At 33.4% G+C, this 16,805-nt stretch overlaps 1 protein-coding gene across 9 annotated transcripts in view; it reads left to right on the plus strand.

Moving 5' to 3' along the window:
- The window catches only part of C2H8orf34 (chromosome 2 C8orf34 homolog), a 420,116-nt gene that overhangs the window by 152,500 nt on the left and 250,811 nt on the right, over positions 1 to 16,805 (plus strand). For 8 of the 9 annotated variants that reach the window (XR_012128242.1, XM_073229640.1, XM_073229642.1 and 5 more), the window contains 2 exons: positions 4,647 to 4,819; positions 10,119 to 10,285. Coding sequence is in view for 8 of the 9 variants with exons in the window: in XM_073229640.1 (XP_073085741.1) it covers positions 4,647 to 4,819; positions 10,119 to 10,285 (340 nt within the window). In the remaining variant the exon portion in view is untranslated. Of the gene's footprint in view, positions 1 to 4,646; positions 4,820 to 10,118; positions 13,809 to 16,805 lie in introns of those variants that run through there. The other variant, XM_073229646.1, reaches the window with a different exon arrangement.

Genomic DNA, 16,805 nt, shown 5'->3' on the forward strand with positions numbered 1-16,805 from the left:
CTCAGAACAGGGGGGAGGGAGGTTCTAAGCCTCACTTCTGTTGATCCCCAATTCCTCACCTGATGGCCCCCCTGCGACTGTGCCTGTCTTAGGTTGTTCCTCCCTTGAGGAATCTTACCCATCTCTGGCTAACCAGTCATCTTCTGGGACCATACAGGGAAATGTTAAGTTGGTAAGTGAGAGAGAAGCCTTATTGTTTGAAAAGGTTAGCTTTTTACTTCTTTGCATATTTTATGCCCTGTGGCTTCTATGCCCAGCATTTGTCTTGAGGTGTCTTTACCACTTGGAAGAATTATGATACTCGGTAAATTCGATATGAGGCACAAATTCTACTTAAGGGTTATAATTAGGAAGGAAGAAGAAAAGCTATAGAAGTAGCAGGTGGAAGAAAACCTGGGAAGATTGATTATTTCTTTGACATACCTTCTTGTAGAGTAACTTCAGCATGCATAGGTTTTAAACTACTAATTAAATTGCACACACACATTAACATAATAGGAGTACAGTTACGTAACCAAAGCATACCTGTAATTACCAGCCATCTCCAGTGAAACCAAGAAAACCAGTTAGGCACCTTAGGCATTTGTGAAAACTTATCTATGATATGGTGGATATTGTCCAACTGAACTTGAACAGTCTGAGAGAAATCAGACAAATTAAAACAACCCATTCCTGTGGACTGTTCACATCCCATATGTTCTTTTGATAGTAAATAGTCTGTAGTTGTAAGATTTTGGAGCGCTACAATTTGCACTTCCTAGTTCTTGGTTGAGTTTCAACAGTGTAGATTCAGTCAAATTTGTTGTTTTCCTGTATGCACAGGCCAGCTTAGATATCTCCTTCTTCATTCCCATGGCAAGTCCAGGAACCGGTGGGATGAGTGCATCTACACCTGTAGCAGCGCGTGGATCTTTGTTGGGGTTTTTTGATGGTCATCTTCTGGCATGAGTCTTCCCGAGAGTGCTGATGTTGGAAGTTCTTTTTCATATCGTATCTTAGTTCATTTTCGGGGTAGCCAAATTAGGCTTTCATCCTCTGTAAAAGCACAAACAAACCCTTTGCCTACGCTTTTATATGTCCTTTATACCATTGTGTAGATCTCATTGGAGGTCACCACACAGGAACTGCTTTTTTTTTTTTTGTTATCATTAATCTACACTTACATGATGAATATTATGTTTACTAGGCTCTCCCCTATACCAGGTCCCCCCTATAAACCCCTTTACAGTCACTGTCCATCAGCATAGCAAAGTGTTGTAGAGTCACTACTTGTCTTCTCTGTGTTGTACAGCCCTCCCCTTTCTCCCACCCCCCATGCATGCTAATCTTAATACCCCACTTCTTCTTCACCCCCCCCTTATCCCTCCCTACCCACCCATCCTCCCCAGTCCCTTTCCCTTTGGTACCTGTTAGTCCATTCTTGAGTTCTGTGATTCTGCTGCTGTTTTGTTCCTTCAGTTTTTCCTTTGTTCTTATACTCCACAGATGAGTGAAATCATTTGGTATTTCTCTTTCTCCACTTGGCTTATTTCACTGAGCATAATACCCTCCAGCTCCATCCATGTTGCTGCAAATGGTAGGATTTGCCCTTTTTTATGGCTGAGTAGTATTCCATTGTGTATATGTACCACATCTTCTTTATCCATTCATCTATTGATGGACATTTAGGTTGCTTCCAATTCTTGGCTATTGTAAATAGTGCTGTGATAAACATAGGGGTGCATCTGTCTTTCTCAAACTTGATTGCTGCATTCTTAGGGTAAATTCCCCCTTTGCGAGGCGCTGGGTTCTTGCAGGTGTGGATGTGGTCTGGATGTTGTCCTGTGTCCTCTGGTCTCTATTTTAGGAAGAGCTGTCTTTGTTATATTTTATATGCATAGATAAATCTGGTTTTGGGAGGAGATTTCTGCTGCTCTACTCACGCCGCCATCTTGGCTAAATCCTTTTCCCAGATATTTTTATCATATATATAGAGGTGGCTTGAATATTGTCCACAATCTTAGATGATTGTATCTAGCACACATCTGAATTCTTTGATTTAACTTTTAAACTCTACCTACTAACTCATTTGATATACAGTAGTTTTTTTATTTCTATCACCATTTTACTGTTGGAGAAAATGAAAGTCAGAAATAAGTAACATTTCAAAGACACAATGAGAACTGTTTGTGAGGCTGTAAATATGTTTATGGATTTTTAATTTTAATTCTAAAACATGTCTTTGCCTCAATTTGCTTTTAAAACCAACTGTAAGTTTAAAGTTTACCAATATTGCTGTTAATTTTAAGTTTTATACTTCGAATGATAGTAAATTGTGGCAGAAGTAAACTGTGCTTTCCTACTAATTTCAAAACATTAATTTGATTGTGTGATTTCACAGCTGAAAGCCATTATAGTGTTTTGATTTCCAAACTCTGGGAAAATACACAGGAATTCAGATTAGTTGCTAAATTATGCAATCACTATTACTAAAATTGATCTGCTGTATTTTCATGTGGGCTAGGGAATCAATATTAAGATACCATACTACTTTCTGTTCCTTGTTATCCCTTGGATAAATGTTCGTCAGATACATCTAATATTTCACATGCTGTTTTTGGCGTGGTATTTATATTAATTAACATTATAATGTAGATATTGTAATATTGTATTGTATTATATTTGTATAATATTTGGGAATATTGTAAAGGATCAGAAGACCAGGCCTGAATTTTTAAGGAATTATTTAAGACTCTTGTAAAACTAAAAACTACGGTTAAACATAATTTAAGTAAAGTCTGTGTTTCTCAGATCAAGATATTAAGATGCATTTTTTCTCATTATAAGTACATATTTATCATATAATTTTAAAGAGACAGGGAAATGCCAAGTGAAGACATTAAAATTACTGTTAGTCCCTCCATTCAGATAAAAACACCAAATTCTGGTCCTACTCATCATTTTTCCCAACAAATCAGGCAGTAGCTAGCACATGGTAGTCTAAATAAATGTAAGAAAATGAGTAAATGAATGGATTGGTGTATGAATGATATGATATAGTATAAACCCCAACGAGTTTTTTTTTCCTTGCTGTAATGCAAGTGTCTGACTTGAGCTCTGATTGCCAAGGCATCCGCTTCAGCTGTGGCTGTCTTGAATAAACAGCTGCCAGCCCCTTGCCTAGGTATAGCACCAGGCCACCTCTCCTGACTGAGGCTCTTTTGTTTTAGAGATCTTGGTTGATTTCAATGACATTACTGTGGGCCCTTGTTTTTTTCCTCTCTCTACTTTAAATTCCTGCTCTTAATGTTTTAAATTCACCATTAAAGAATGAGCCTGTAAAAACCTAGGTCCCCTCCCTCGACCTAATAAAAAATAAAACCCTTGACTGTGAGCCACTTTTTCTCTCTACCCACAACCTCACTGTGTGGCCCCAGGTGTGCTGGGTAGTTTCTAGTTCCTATAAATAGTAAACCTTTACTTTTTCAGTTTCCTCATGGTCATTGCTGAGGGTATCTTGTAATCATAATTAAGAACCACAAGGGTTGGTCCAACTTAAACAATGAGATATTGATAGGCTGAGACCAGCACAAAATATGATATACACTCATAGGAATTTTTAAAACAAAAATGAGATCATACAATAGGTGTTGCTTTTTAAGCTGCTTTTTTTCCCTACTCACTGTGATATCCTAGGCAATTACATGTATTTAGAATTCTCATATCCACTTAAAATAATAAATGATTTAAATATGTAAAGTATCACCTTAAGAGCCACATCATATCCAAGTCTATGAAAAGAGACCACTTTAACATTTTTTGAACTAGCATAGCATACCTGTTATCAATATTCCCTGATTCCAACATCTATTAGATCCCTGAAGTTCCAAATGCTTCACAATTAGAGGCTATGCATTCTTCTAGCCCTCTTTCTTTTTTTTTAATATATTTTTTTATTAAGGTATCATTGATACACACTCTTATGAAGGTTTCACAAGAAAAACAATGAGGTTATTACATTCACCCTTATTATCGAGTCCCCCCTATACCCCATTGCAGTTACTGTCCATCAGTGTAGTAAGATGCCAGAGTCCCTATTTGTCTTCTCTGAGCTACACTGTCTTCTCTGTGACCCCACCCACATCTTGTGCACCAATTATGATACCCTACAATCCCCTTCTTCCTCCCTCCCCACCCACCCTACCCCACCCCTCACCTTTGGTAACCGCTTGTCCCTTCTTAGAGTCTGTGAGTCTGCTTCCAGCCCTATTTCTTGACTTTGATCCCTGACCCCACCCCAGTTTCCTCCTGAGAAATTATTTGCTGATTCCCAGCATCACCATAACTCTTTCACTATGTGGGCCTTAACCACACATCTTTCTATCGTAAATACTGCGTCTCCTTGCTGAGAACATGCATGCAGCCTTTCAAATCCAAATAGAATATTTCATTCCTGGATCCTTCATCACAGTGACCTTCAGAACTCAGCACAAATCACAGACTAAATCATCTAGTAGAGATCGAGAGAACTGAATTTTTAAGTCAATTCAGAAAGAAAAAAAAGATTTTGATTTGAGGCAGCAGTTGAAACTGTAGACAGGATTATTTCCTTGTTGCCCTATTAATAGGAATAACTAATGTAAGACTGAACATTATTTTCCCTTCAGGAATCTGCAGCATTTAATTCTTCTCTTCTGAGACCCCGAGTGATTGGAGAATGGATTGGTCGAGAAGAAAATGATGCTGATCCACTAGCCTCTGAAATGCTACAGCCCCCAGTTCCAAGAAGTAAAATTGAGCAATGGGAAAGTGAAGATAGTAGCTCCAGCCCTGCAGGAAGGTGAGATGAAATGAATGTCTTCTGAGATTCTGAATATTGTTAATCCTTAAAAGGTAAAGGGAGAATAAACTCAAGGGCATGATTTTGATGAACTCACTCAGTAATTTTATATAGAAAATTACATTGGATTCTACATAAGATAAAAATTAATTTCTCTTTTAAAATTAGTTTGATTAAATTTGCTTTTAGATTTTGGGTCTGGTTTTTCTTTATGTCTAAGAAGATGACCCTCTTTTTTGCTACTAGAAGCAAATAGAAAAATAACGACGTTATTATTTTCTTTCAAGCACATAAGCTATCATTTGAAACCTACTATAATACTGAGCAGGAGTGGCTGGCTGACTGCTAAGAATTGGAGAGGGTGGACACCTGATCTGCCAGAGGAATGCAGTTACTCAACAAGAGGAAAATTATTAAGTGTGTAATTCAATACACAAGACAGAATTAATGTGGAATATAAAGAGAGAAAAGCCTGGGTTTAGAACCATTTCAAGTTTAGAGTTGGTAACTATGATTAAGTTATTTACATTTTCTAGGTTTAACTTTTGAAACAATTATTATTTGTGAATTTGGAAGTCCATATTTCTTTTACTCAGCCTTGTGATGCTCAGAATGGTGGTGGGAGATTTTCCTTAAGTTTTCATATGCTGATCAAAGTGGGGAATTTGGAAATATCAATCATATTTATAGGAAAAGTATATTCAAAATGACCTTTTTTTTGTAATGGCAACTACAATGAATAAAACTCAAAAATGAAAATTTCTGCAAGAAAGTTGAGAGTGAAAAGCATTTTTGGAGGCATGGCTTATATGAGATTGAGAAAATGGTTTTAAATACTCATGAATTGAAATACGACATCTTTCAATTAGAAGATATCAGGTCTTAAACTTTCTTTGAGGGTAACCACCATAGAACAGTTTTTCCTATGCATAGCATAGCTGCAGTAACTTTGTATTTCCTACATTAAATTTAGCTGCAACCAATGACTAGTCTTTCTCAAGGAGAAAATTGTGTTTTCTACGATGTAATAGATTTCAGGGTTTTTTGACTTATCACTTGGTTGAGGGAAGGCAATTCAGAATACTCATTAATGTGCTTCAGGCATATAGAAAATTGATTCTATTTCGTGAGAAATAACTTTTAAATTATTTAAATTGTTGAAGTGTCCTGTATAAGGAGAAGAAAACCACTTTTAAAAACCCATTTACCTTCTTTTGTGAAGTGCCAGATCAATTTCACCTGTCAGTGAAGGTAATTTGATTTTTAATACCTGACTTATGAAACCCACTAGACCTTTATCTTTATTCATTGCTAGGTCTTTAATGTAAAATAGAGAAATGTCAACTTTCATTTTGCTTTCATTTAGTCAATGATCAGAACTATATTGCAAATGTTAGTGCTTCTATTTTCTTCCCAACTTCAGTGTGTTCTTATTCACTCTTGAATACCCATTAAAGGGGAGTCTTTCCTGTAATCCTTACACAGAAATCTCAATCCATGAAGATCTCTCTCATATATTTGTTTTGAAAAGCTGTTTTCAGTTTTATTTTTCTCTATCTTTAAATTATGAGTTGAAATATTACCTATGAAATGAAGAAAGTGTTGAAATTCTGTCTTGATGCCCCATTATTGCAGAAAGAATGCATGCCTATCTGAACTAATTTAAATAATAGCTGTTAACTATTGGTTAGGAACTATTTCCCATCTTCTAATACAGAAGAGGATTTCCAAATTTATACCATGAACTCACATAGCATTAAATTTGATTTGGATGAATAAGAATGGATTGGGAGAAGTTTTCTAATAACTATAGAGTCTGTAACTACGGAGTATTAGCTTTAGACTTAAAGTAGCAATGACCTTGTATTATAACTGTAGGGAAGTTGGGGTTCCTATGGCCAGGATCCTCACTGAACTTAAACCACCTGATGATGTAACTGGCCTGTTGCTGGGCTACCACTTCCACACCTTTAGGCAATAAGCTATTATTGTGCTATATAAGAGAGCTCAGCCCAGGGCCTAGGCAGAGCTGCTAGTGCTCAACCTACTGCCGACCTAGTGCTGGGAGAACAAGCCGGGTAATAAACCCTTTCACCCCAAAGAACGTTTTGCTGTCAATTTCTTTGGTCACACTGAATCGATAGCGAACTTGCCTGGGGCTGAAACCCATTGGCAAGACAATAACTTAACAGCCTTAAACTTTAACAGACTAAATGATATTGCAGACTCCTGAAAGAGTAGACTTAATTTTCAAAGATGTCTTCCAGTTTTCACTCCCCAGTTGGGCCTGGCATATTCTCATTGTCAGTAGACATCTGCTGTGTGAGTGAGGGAGGCATATAGAAGACTGTGATAGGCATCTGAGAAGCTAAGATTATTTAAAAGAGGGATTGTTTATAGTCTTTTTGCCCCTTTTCCTATCATAGATTTTTCTATTGTTAATTGTTCAAGTCTTTTTCAAATGGCTGTTATTACAACGATCCATCTTTGGTACATAACCAACTTTCCCTTTCATCCAGAATAATACATACATGATAGGATGGACTTTACCATTAGTTTAGAGAGGATTAAATAAATGGCATAATAAACCTTGGGAGTCTTATGAGTAGAAACCTATTTTTTTTTTCCTGGAACCTTTCAAATAGTATACCTTCCCTGAATTTTCTTCCTTAGGTCCTGTAAATACCATACTGTGTGAAGAGGGTCAACAATTTTAGTACATATAGCTGTTACCTAAAGGGCTGAGTACTGGTTAAAATGAAGGCAGTTACGAGGGTAATATGGAGAAACTAATAGAATGAGACGAGAGTTACTAACATCAAGTCTTTGAATCCTTCATTGTCTCTGGATGGACCTGAGCTCTGTGAATCTATTGCAATTATGTGTATAATGTTCTGTGTATGTACATGTGGACCTATTCCTGCCATATCTTTATTAGATTTTCCAAGAGGTTCTAGATTAAAAGAATTTAAGAAATAAAGTAAGTAAGAAAAGAAGAGGGATTCATAAAAGATAGAGGTGAATTTGTTTGGGAATGATTGAAGGCTTTCTGCAACTGCCAGACACTACCAATTGGCATCAGCTGCTAGGGCTTGTCTAGCTATTAAGTGCGAAAACATATATATATATATATATATATATATATATATATATATATATATATATATATGTTCATTGCACAGAGTTGTTAAAAATAATCACACATTGATAATATAAAAGTAAACAAAAAATGAGTTTAATAAACCTATATAATTACATATTAAGCCATCTTAATTAGACTTTGCAATAGCTGGGTAATGGATTTCCTAAAATTACTTGCTAAATCATAATGTGAATTTGTAAATAGGCTTATTGAGCCTTGAAAGCCTAATGAAGCTCCTCTAAGCTGAATCACTTTATTAAAACAAGAATAACAACAATAATTATTATAGATCTGGTAAATTGGCTTTGTTAAGTGAGCATTGTTATTAGATGGTAAATATTCCATAAAATGAATAGAAAACTTAAAACTTAGAAATATGCATTAAATGTTAAAATGAAAGCTAAATTCACTTCCCATTAAAAAGTGTTCCTTTTCATTAAAGCTCATAATTGCTTCTGATATATCTGTTAATGCCTGGAAATGTTTCCCTCTCTCCTCTTAGAGCTCTCTCTATTGACAGCAAGAGACAAACAATGAATAAGTGAATATACAAATATATGCCATAAATTCAAGTAGTGATGAATGGTATGATGGGAAATAAACCAGAATAAGAAGGAAAAAAATGTTTGGAGGACACTCTTTTACATAAGAAGCCCAAGAACAAAGAAATAACCCAAGTATTTCAGATTTTGGCTATTGTAGACAAGGTAGAAAATACAGATAACATGTATGGCAAGAGACTAAATCAAATTTAGTAATTTAGGGATATTCTGACATGCAGATTTTAAGCATAAAGAAAGTTGATTAATCAAAATCAATCTGCTAAAGTAATCAAAAAACAAAAACCTTAAAATTATTTAAATATGCAGAAATTTTACTCTATGACTCACAAATTTCTCTTTAAAACCAAAAAAAGTATATCACTAAATTATATATTTATTTTAGAATTTTGATGAGGTTATTTTGATATGTTTAAAATTTGTTCCTTCTCTATTTAGAAATGTATTCATTTACTTAGGAAATGCATATCCTAGTTCAAATAATTATTTTATAAAACACATGGCTAGTCATCTTTGGACTCATAGACTCATAGATGGACTCAAGACAGGCAACATTTTGAATTAATCAATGTCTAGGATTAAGACTAGGAGTTAAGACACTTGCTTCAACCTTCATGAATCATCTTGGTCGTTCTTGGCTGATGAGTAGGAATTTTACCTTTGTAATCTGCTGTTTGTCACTCATCTTCCAAATTCTGATCTACATGTTTTTCCTTTTTCTGTTTCATGACCAATCTTTCTATATGCCTAGACTTTCATTTCTCTCAAGTTGAAAGACTTACATACATCTACTTAAATTAGTTCTTTTTTATTGTGTTAAAAAAAATGAGACTAAAAAAGTGATTTTGTTAAGTATTCATTGAACATTAATGCAAGGTAAGGTGCTATATACTGGGTGAGATCAGCATGAAAAAACAAATCAATTCTAGATTTAAAGTACTTGCTTTAAAGAGAGGGGAATCACAAGGAAATAATCTTTTTTTCTGTAGCTCAGTGCCCAAAATGCCTGGTATATAATAAGCACTTAATAAATGTCTGTTAAATTAATTATAAAATGTCACATTTTAGGTGTGTAAAAAAAAAAGACAGAACTCACACATAAATCAAAAGGCAACAGTTAAGTATGAAACTTCTTAGGATCTCTTGGACAACCTGGAACTTGATGTCAAGAGAACCCTATAATTTCTGACTAGAATCAAGAGAAAGAGCACAGATTCTGCCTTTTGGGCTGCAGTGGTGAACTAAACAAGACTAGGAAATAGATCAAGAGAGCAATCATCTGTTTTCTCCCAAAGAGAGCACATAAGAGTTTGATAAAACTAATAACAATATGTGTTCAGAAACAGCATAAAACAGAGTAAGGTCAGGTACCTTTGCCACATTCTTCACCTGTGCCTACCTGGGGAGTTGTTAGTGAAGCACCAAAGAATGTCTATGAAAGAAAACAGGCTGTATTTACATTATCCTTGGGAAAAATTTTACTCATGTCCATAAATTGCATAACAAAATATTTGAATGGAAATTTGTAGGTTTTCTTAAGTTGCTATAACATTGATAACGTCATCATCACTGAAAATTGACACAAATATTTCTTCAGCTTAAAGGTGGAGCCCAAAACGAAAGGATTAAAGCAGCAGCAGCAGCAACACAAGAAGCTCCTGGCGGCGATGCTCTCTCAGGACTCTAACGAGTCTGTCCATGGCCCTGCCCTGCCTGTAACAGAAGAAGAAATTGATAATGAAGATGATGCAATGGAATTGCTGGGTAATTTTAAAAATTAATAATTCCTCTTTTTATTTTTCTCTGACATTGTAAAAATGTGTAGTGACTAAGAGATTTTAAAGGTATTGAATAGTTCTTAGGGGAAAGAAACCACTGAACACATGCTTTCTTTGCGTTAGACTTTCATGAAGTTGTGTGTAAGAACTGAGTTGAAACCACCTATGAATGTGAAATATTTATTAGCTTGTACTTTGTGCTTTGTATATGCAGCACTTTACGTTCTGACTATTTAATCAAGCTTTATTCTGTGTGCAATTGTTGAAAAACATTCAAGTCTATCTGCTTTACAAGTCTCTCATTATGGTTGCCTTGATCATATCTTTTGTCTATAAAATATGTCCAAAGTACATATTTAAGCCCTCATTTCAAGATGTCTCCTGTTGTTTCAAGAATGATTTAGGAAAAATAGAGTAAAACTTACAGGGGCATAAGTAAATTGATGCTTTATATCTTCTATAAAATGACATAATTTTGCAGAGGTTTCAGTGTTTTTTAGGCCCATTGCTTTCATGAAAACCTTATTAATGTTGTATATGTAGGAGATCTTTTTATACCTTTTAATGAAGTACATGAATGCTTTTTATCATTAGAAATCTCTGCACTCTGCAGTTTTTTAAACATTGAACTTCCCTCTGGAAAACCATTTTTCTAAAAGAAGGAAATTAAATTTTATTTCAGAGTCATACACATATGAAACAATGCTTTTAATTCCATGATACCAGTTATTCTATCCTAAGTAATTAGAACAATTTTCAATTAATTCATGACATTATACTAGAAAGCAGGTAAATAATGTAATTATTTGAAAGTTTCAAATAAGTTTAACATACTGTAGAATGAAGAGTCCCAGAAATATAAAGACTTTTTTAAAATTCTTTTTTTCTAAATCAGCTTTCTGTATTTTAAGTGGATTATGTCAGTAAAATTTTATTGTAATAGATGATATAGGTCTCCATACATAGACTTACAAATGTGTTATTTTATCAGCAATGGAAATAGACCAAGATAGCAATCATCTGTTTTCTCCCAAAGATAACGCATAGAGTTTGATAAAACTAATACCAAGCTGTGTTCAGAAATGGCATAAAACAGAGTAATGTCAGGTACCTTTGCCACATTGTGTTTTCTGATTTTGTAGTAACTTCATTCATTTCAGCATTGAAGAGATTATGTCATGGTATTTTCACTTCATGCTGTTCATCTTTTATTTTTTAAGAATAATTAGGTCTGGGTATTCTTAAGGAATCTTTTCTCCCCACCTCAAGTCATTAATGTGGCAGATGTGCCAGATGTAGTTAGTGGTAGCACCTTCATTCAACTTTCATTCAGCAAACATTTTTCTGAGCACTTACTATGTGCTAAGCACTAGGCTCAGTCCAAGGGACATAAAAATAAAGTAATCATGGTTTCTGTTTGCAGGAACTTTATATTTGAGTGTTGAAGATAAAAATGTAAATATGTAACTCTAATAGCTTTTGCTGTAAGTGCTAATTTGATTAAGTACACAGTTGTTTATAGGGATAACACCTAAAGCAGAAGCAGGGGACAGTGATCAGGGGATGTTTCCTAGAGAAACTGATTCTGCAGGCCAGTTGAGTATTGGAGGGACAAGATAAGTTTCAGCAGTCTGTGGTACTTATCCCTATAGGTTTGTTCTCATAAGAATGGACTCTAACGCAGTTGTGTTCTATGACTATGCCTGTAAATTGTTCCTCTGCTTCAGTCAGTGAAGGGAGCATGTCTTGAACAGTGACTGTCAATGGAAGGGCCAGGATATTGCCCATGTCATATCAGCGTTGGCATTTTGGTATATGGACATTGGGTTGTACTCATACATTTCTCTCCTTTCCTTGAAATAATAGACAGCTCATGGTCAGCTGATACCCACAGGCAGGCAATTTTATACTCTATCTTGCAAAGAGAATCTTTTGAAGAAAGCCATACATGATCAGAATCACTTGGGGATTCCTGATAGCCTAAGGAATATCTAATCAGAGTAGAGGAAATCATATAACCAGTGATATCAAGGGATTTTTTTAAGGAAGCTATTGTGTCCATGCAGTATTGGTACTCCCTAGATTTTAGCTCCTCTATTCTGTAGTCTCTAGTATCCCAAGCTGAAGACCAGAGGACTGGGTTTTTGAGACTATCTAATATGAGCAATTATTAGCTGGTCCTCATTACCTTTTTTTCATTTTGACATTTTAATATGTGTTCTAAACAAATTTCAGAATGATTGTCGAAAGTTTGGACTTTCTCCATGTAGTTCCACGAATCTCTTATCTCAGCATGGGTTACTGGTGATGTACTGAGACTTGTCTCTAGTTGTGAGATTTCCCTGCAATAACATGGGATATTCTAACTTACTGGGCTCTCCCCTAAAATACTGCCATATGCAACCCTATTGCCTCATTGTTTCAGTGAACAAAGGTCATATAGCAGAAGATTGTGTACAAAAGATTGTTTTGCCCAGAAAGTTCATCAGTTAAGTTCAGTGTTATTTGGATATGAAATATTTTTATTTTTAAGGCCCAAATAGTTCTATTAACATGACTCCAATATTTTTAAAATGTTTTTAAAATATAGACTAGTGTATTCAGAAGAAATGTATATAAAAATTCATGACTTATAATGTTACTTATGCCTTTAAATACAGTAATGGCTCATCTCTTACATGAAATCAAACAAATGTACATGACTAATATCAGTTAATACAACAGTTAAGAGTTTTTTCAGTCATGGTATAGTAATGGATAAATATGTGAAGTATGGGTATAAAATAAAATTGTTATTAAGTTATTTGATTTTAAGACCTGCCATCTTTAATAGCTATGTATATCTCTATTAATGTCCATTGGATTTCAAGTCCTACACTAATTAACTGATGAAATATTCTTAAATCAGCTTAGAAACTATACAATACCTACTTTCCTAATCCTTTTAATATTAGAGGTCCATCATTTTGTTTAGTATTAAATAATTTTAAGACAATACTTTTGAAACTCTGATTCCAGAGAAACATATGTGATTGTACATATTTGAGGAAAATACAGACACTAAGTTCTTGAAATTTTATTAGAAATAAAAATTTAGAGCAAAGAATCTTTGTAAAATACAATACCAGATATTTGGTATTTAAAATATATTTTTTAATCTACAACATTGTGTAAAATGAGTTTGTTAAAGGTTATGTGTTTTAAGGGTTTAATTTGTTATTGTTGTTTATACAAGGTATAACTAGCTGAAACATTTCTTTCTTATGCATAGGAAGCAGTCTGTATACTTTGTGAAGTGATAATAATTAAAAAGTATAATTTTTATTTAATGTTAATATAACAAAGAATTATTCCACAGTAAAATTGGTTGATTTGAAGAGGGAAAAAAAGCCTTATAGTTAAATTAGTAGAAGTTAGCAAAACTGTTGACCCTTGTTTTGTTTGGTAAAAAATATAACATTGTTAATAATATAGATTAGTATTTAATTAATATTGATTAATATTAAATTCTTCAGAGTTTAATTGTATATTTGTGGATTTCTTTTCTAAGTGAATTGGGCATGTGAAAATACTATAGAACCTATAATTTTTTAAGTAGATTAAATATTTCCTATAAGATTGTTTTAAATACTACTTATAAATTCATAGTACAAAAATAGTTTAATAGTTTAATAAGGAATTAATATATTCCAGAGAATAAAATATCCAAATTTATGGAATTTTATGATACAACAATTTTAAGCACCTCTGAAATTGGTGCTCTGAGAGATATTAATACAATATCTGCTAAGTTACCTCAAACTAAATAGTTCTCAACTTCAAATATAAGAATAAGATATTCTTAAATATTTTAGTAATTAGGCTAGAAATTAGTGATCACAATGAATGAGACATTACATAGGATCTTCACATATTTTTTAAAGTTATGAAAATCAGTAATTTTCAAAAATGGAAAGACAGTTTGCAATGGTGCAACAAGAGATTTATAAATACTTTTAATATTTTACTCCATTAACTTTGATGGAAAATTTGAAGAACTCTACTAATTTAAAAAATAGCTTGTAAATGTAAGCCCATTTTCATCATATTATTTGCATTTTTCATCTTATTCTTAATGAAATTGCAATTATGTGTTTGATTATTCTCTAACTTATACTCTCTTTAAAATAGAATTATTTGAAAGATACAACTACTTTTCTTATACAGTTTGGTATGACATACTCGTTTTACAAGTCTTTTTAGACTTTCTCAGAATTGATGATGAGGCAGATCTCTAAAAATCACATTCCAGATATGCTAGAAGAGAAAAACTGCATCCGTCATGCTTTATACTTTCTGGTCTATCTCATAGTCATATAAAAATTAAAAGTAAAATTATATTACCAAAAAAAGTAATTGCAGATATATTTTATTTAAGTGTAATAATAACAAGTACAATTATATTTGTATACTTTGCAGAATACAGTAATTGAATTTCTAAAATCCCAGTATCTTACCAAATAATGTAAAATATAACTTGATTTCCTAGAGGGATTCAGTACATTAAGGTGATCCCTTGGCAGATTCTTTTGCATTATTACCAACCTTTATACAGTAAACAATTCACTTTCTGTTCTGTTTTCTATGAAAGTTGGGGGCTTCTTAAAGCAGAAAGCACCAATATTTGGAAAGTAAGAACATGTATTTCATCTAATGAGAAATGGATGCTCTCAATCAATGATGTTTAAAAAAAAGGGGGAGAGAGAGGGCCTGAAATGCTTTTAAAAAATGATCTATCTATGCATATCTATATCTGCCTTTTAATGATCTAAAGTATATGAAATTATCTAAAACATAGGGGAACATACATGCAAATTTTGATTTCTTTGAGTATTGATGATTGGGAATATCAGGATAACAGGGAAGTTGTCACATTAAAATGAAGATTCTTTGTATGAAAGATTCTTTTTAAAAGTCTAAGGACTTTCAAAAACTAAATTTATGGATCCTTTATTATTGTCTGTAAGATTGCTTTAAATACTGCTTAGAAATTCATTCAGCATAGTACCATAATAACTTAATATGAAATTAGTACATATTATAGATGAAAAAAATCCAAATTTGTAGGGTATTAAGATAAGATGATTTTGAGCACTACCAAGTGGTGCTCAAACTCTAGAACATACTTAATAAAGTATCTTCTAAACCACTTCGATCTAAGTAGCTTTCATTTTTAAATATAAGATATTCTAAAAAATTCCAGTAATTATACTGGCAACTGATGACCACAGTTAACCACATATCATAGAAAATCTGCACATATATTTGTGAATGTTCACTAAATAAATTAGTATAATTAAAATCTAAGATCATTCAGCAAATATGTACCTGCTATGTGAACAGCAGTTCATACTAATAAGACTAATATGCAGCACTAGGAATATTGGCATCTTTTTTTTTTCCTGATTATTTGGATCTGAGAGAACAGTGAATCTGCTGAACATTGGCATCTACATAGAATCAAACAATTTGTAGGTCTTTGCTTCAGTTCCCAATTAGTCCATTAATTCATTCATAGATTTATTACTTTTTCCATTTACAAAGTGACTCTGCTCCCTGAAAGTTCAAATTTGTACAAATCCAGGCACGTTTCATGAAATACTAATTATTCAGGGATGATTATAAAAATACGGTTTGCATAAAATATCTGAGGAGCTTATTTAAATGCAGATTCCAGTTCCTCTACCCCCAATTATTTTTTTCTTAGATTTTGATAGAGCCCATGAATCAATATTTTTCAACAGGAATGCCCTTCCTCTCATCCTTCAAAAGCTTCTGTTGGAGTTATCTGTAGAAAATACAGTGAGAACCATAGTAGGCATGGTCAATGAGATTTTTTGTTGATTGTTGTAATATGTCCTAAAGCAAGAGGAAAAAAAACACTATAGAGAGTCTAATTTTTACAACAAAAGGAGCATAGAACAGAGATTTCTGAGGAAATGAAACTCTTTTGAAGTGTCTCTTGGAAACAAGGAAAAGTCTTGCTACGAAGCTTGGTTAATGCAGTTTGTATTGCCTTATTATTCTATCTTCTTTCCCAAAGATAATATTTTACAGGAGAACTTGAAAAATGTTAGAGTAGAAAGATTACATATATGATGAAATAGTTCTAGCATAGACCTGAGGATTTGGCTTAATTCAGATTCTGTGTTATCATATTACCATATTAAACCTTTATTTAGGATTCTTAATTTTGCTTTCATTTGATGTGACTCATAGCCCCCTTGACTGTCTTCTAGAAGTACTTTTTTTGTGTTTGGAATTGTATTTGTGTTTCATTCTTCATTTGTTTTTCTTTTCCACAAAATATCTGAACATTTGCAAATGATGACCAAGGTTTGTATATAGGTACTGCCTTTTAAATAAATATAAACTTGTATGCCACCAAAAATACACATCATTCTATATAACTTAATTTTATGGTATTTAATAAGAAATGTTGCTTTTTTTCCCTTCAACATTTTTCT

Source organism: Manis javanica, chromosome 2 (assembly GCF_040802235.1).
Source record: "Manis javanica isolate MJ-LG chromosome 2, MJ_LKY, whole genome shotgun sequence".
Classification (NCBI taxonomy): Eukaryota; Metazoa; Chordata; class Mammalia; order Pholidota; family Manidae; genus Manis; species Manis javanica.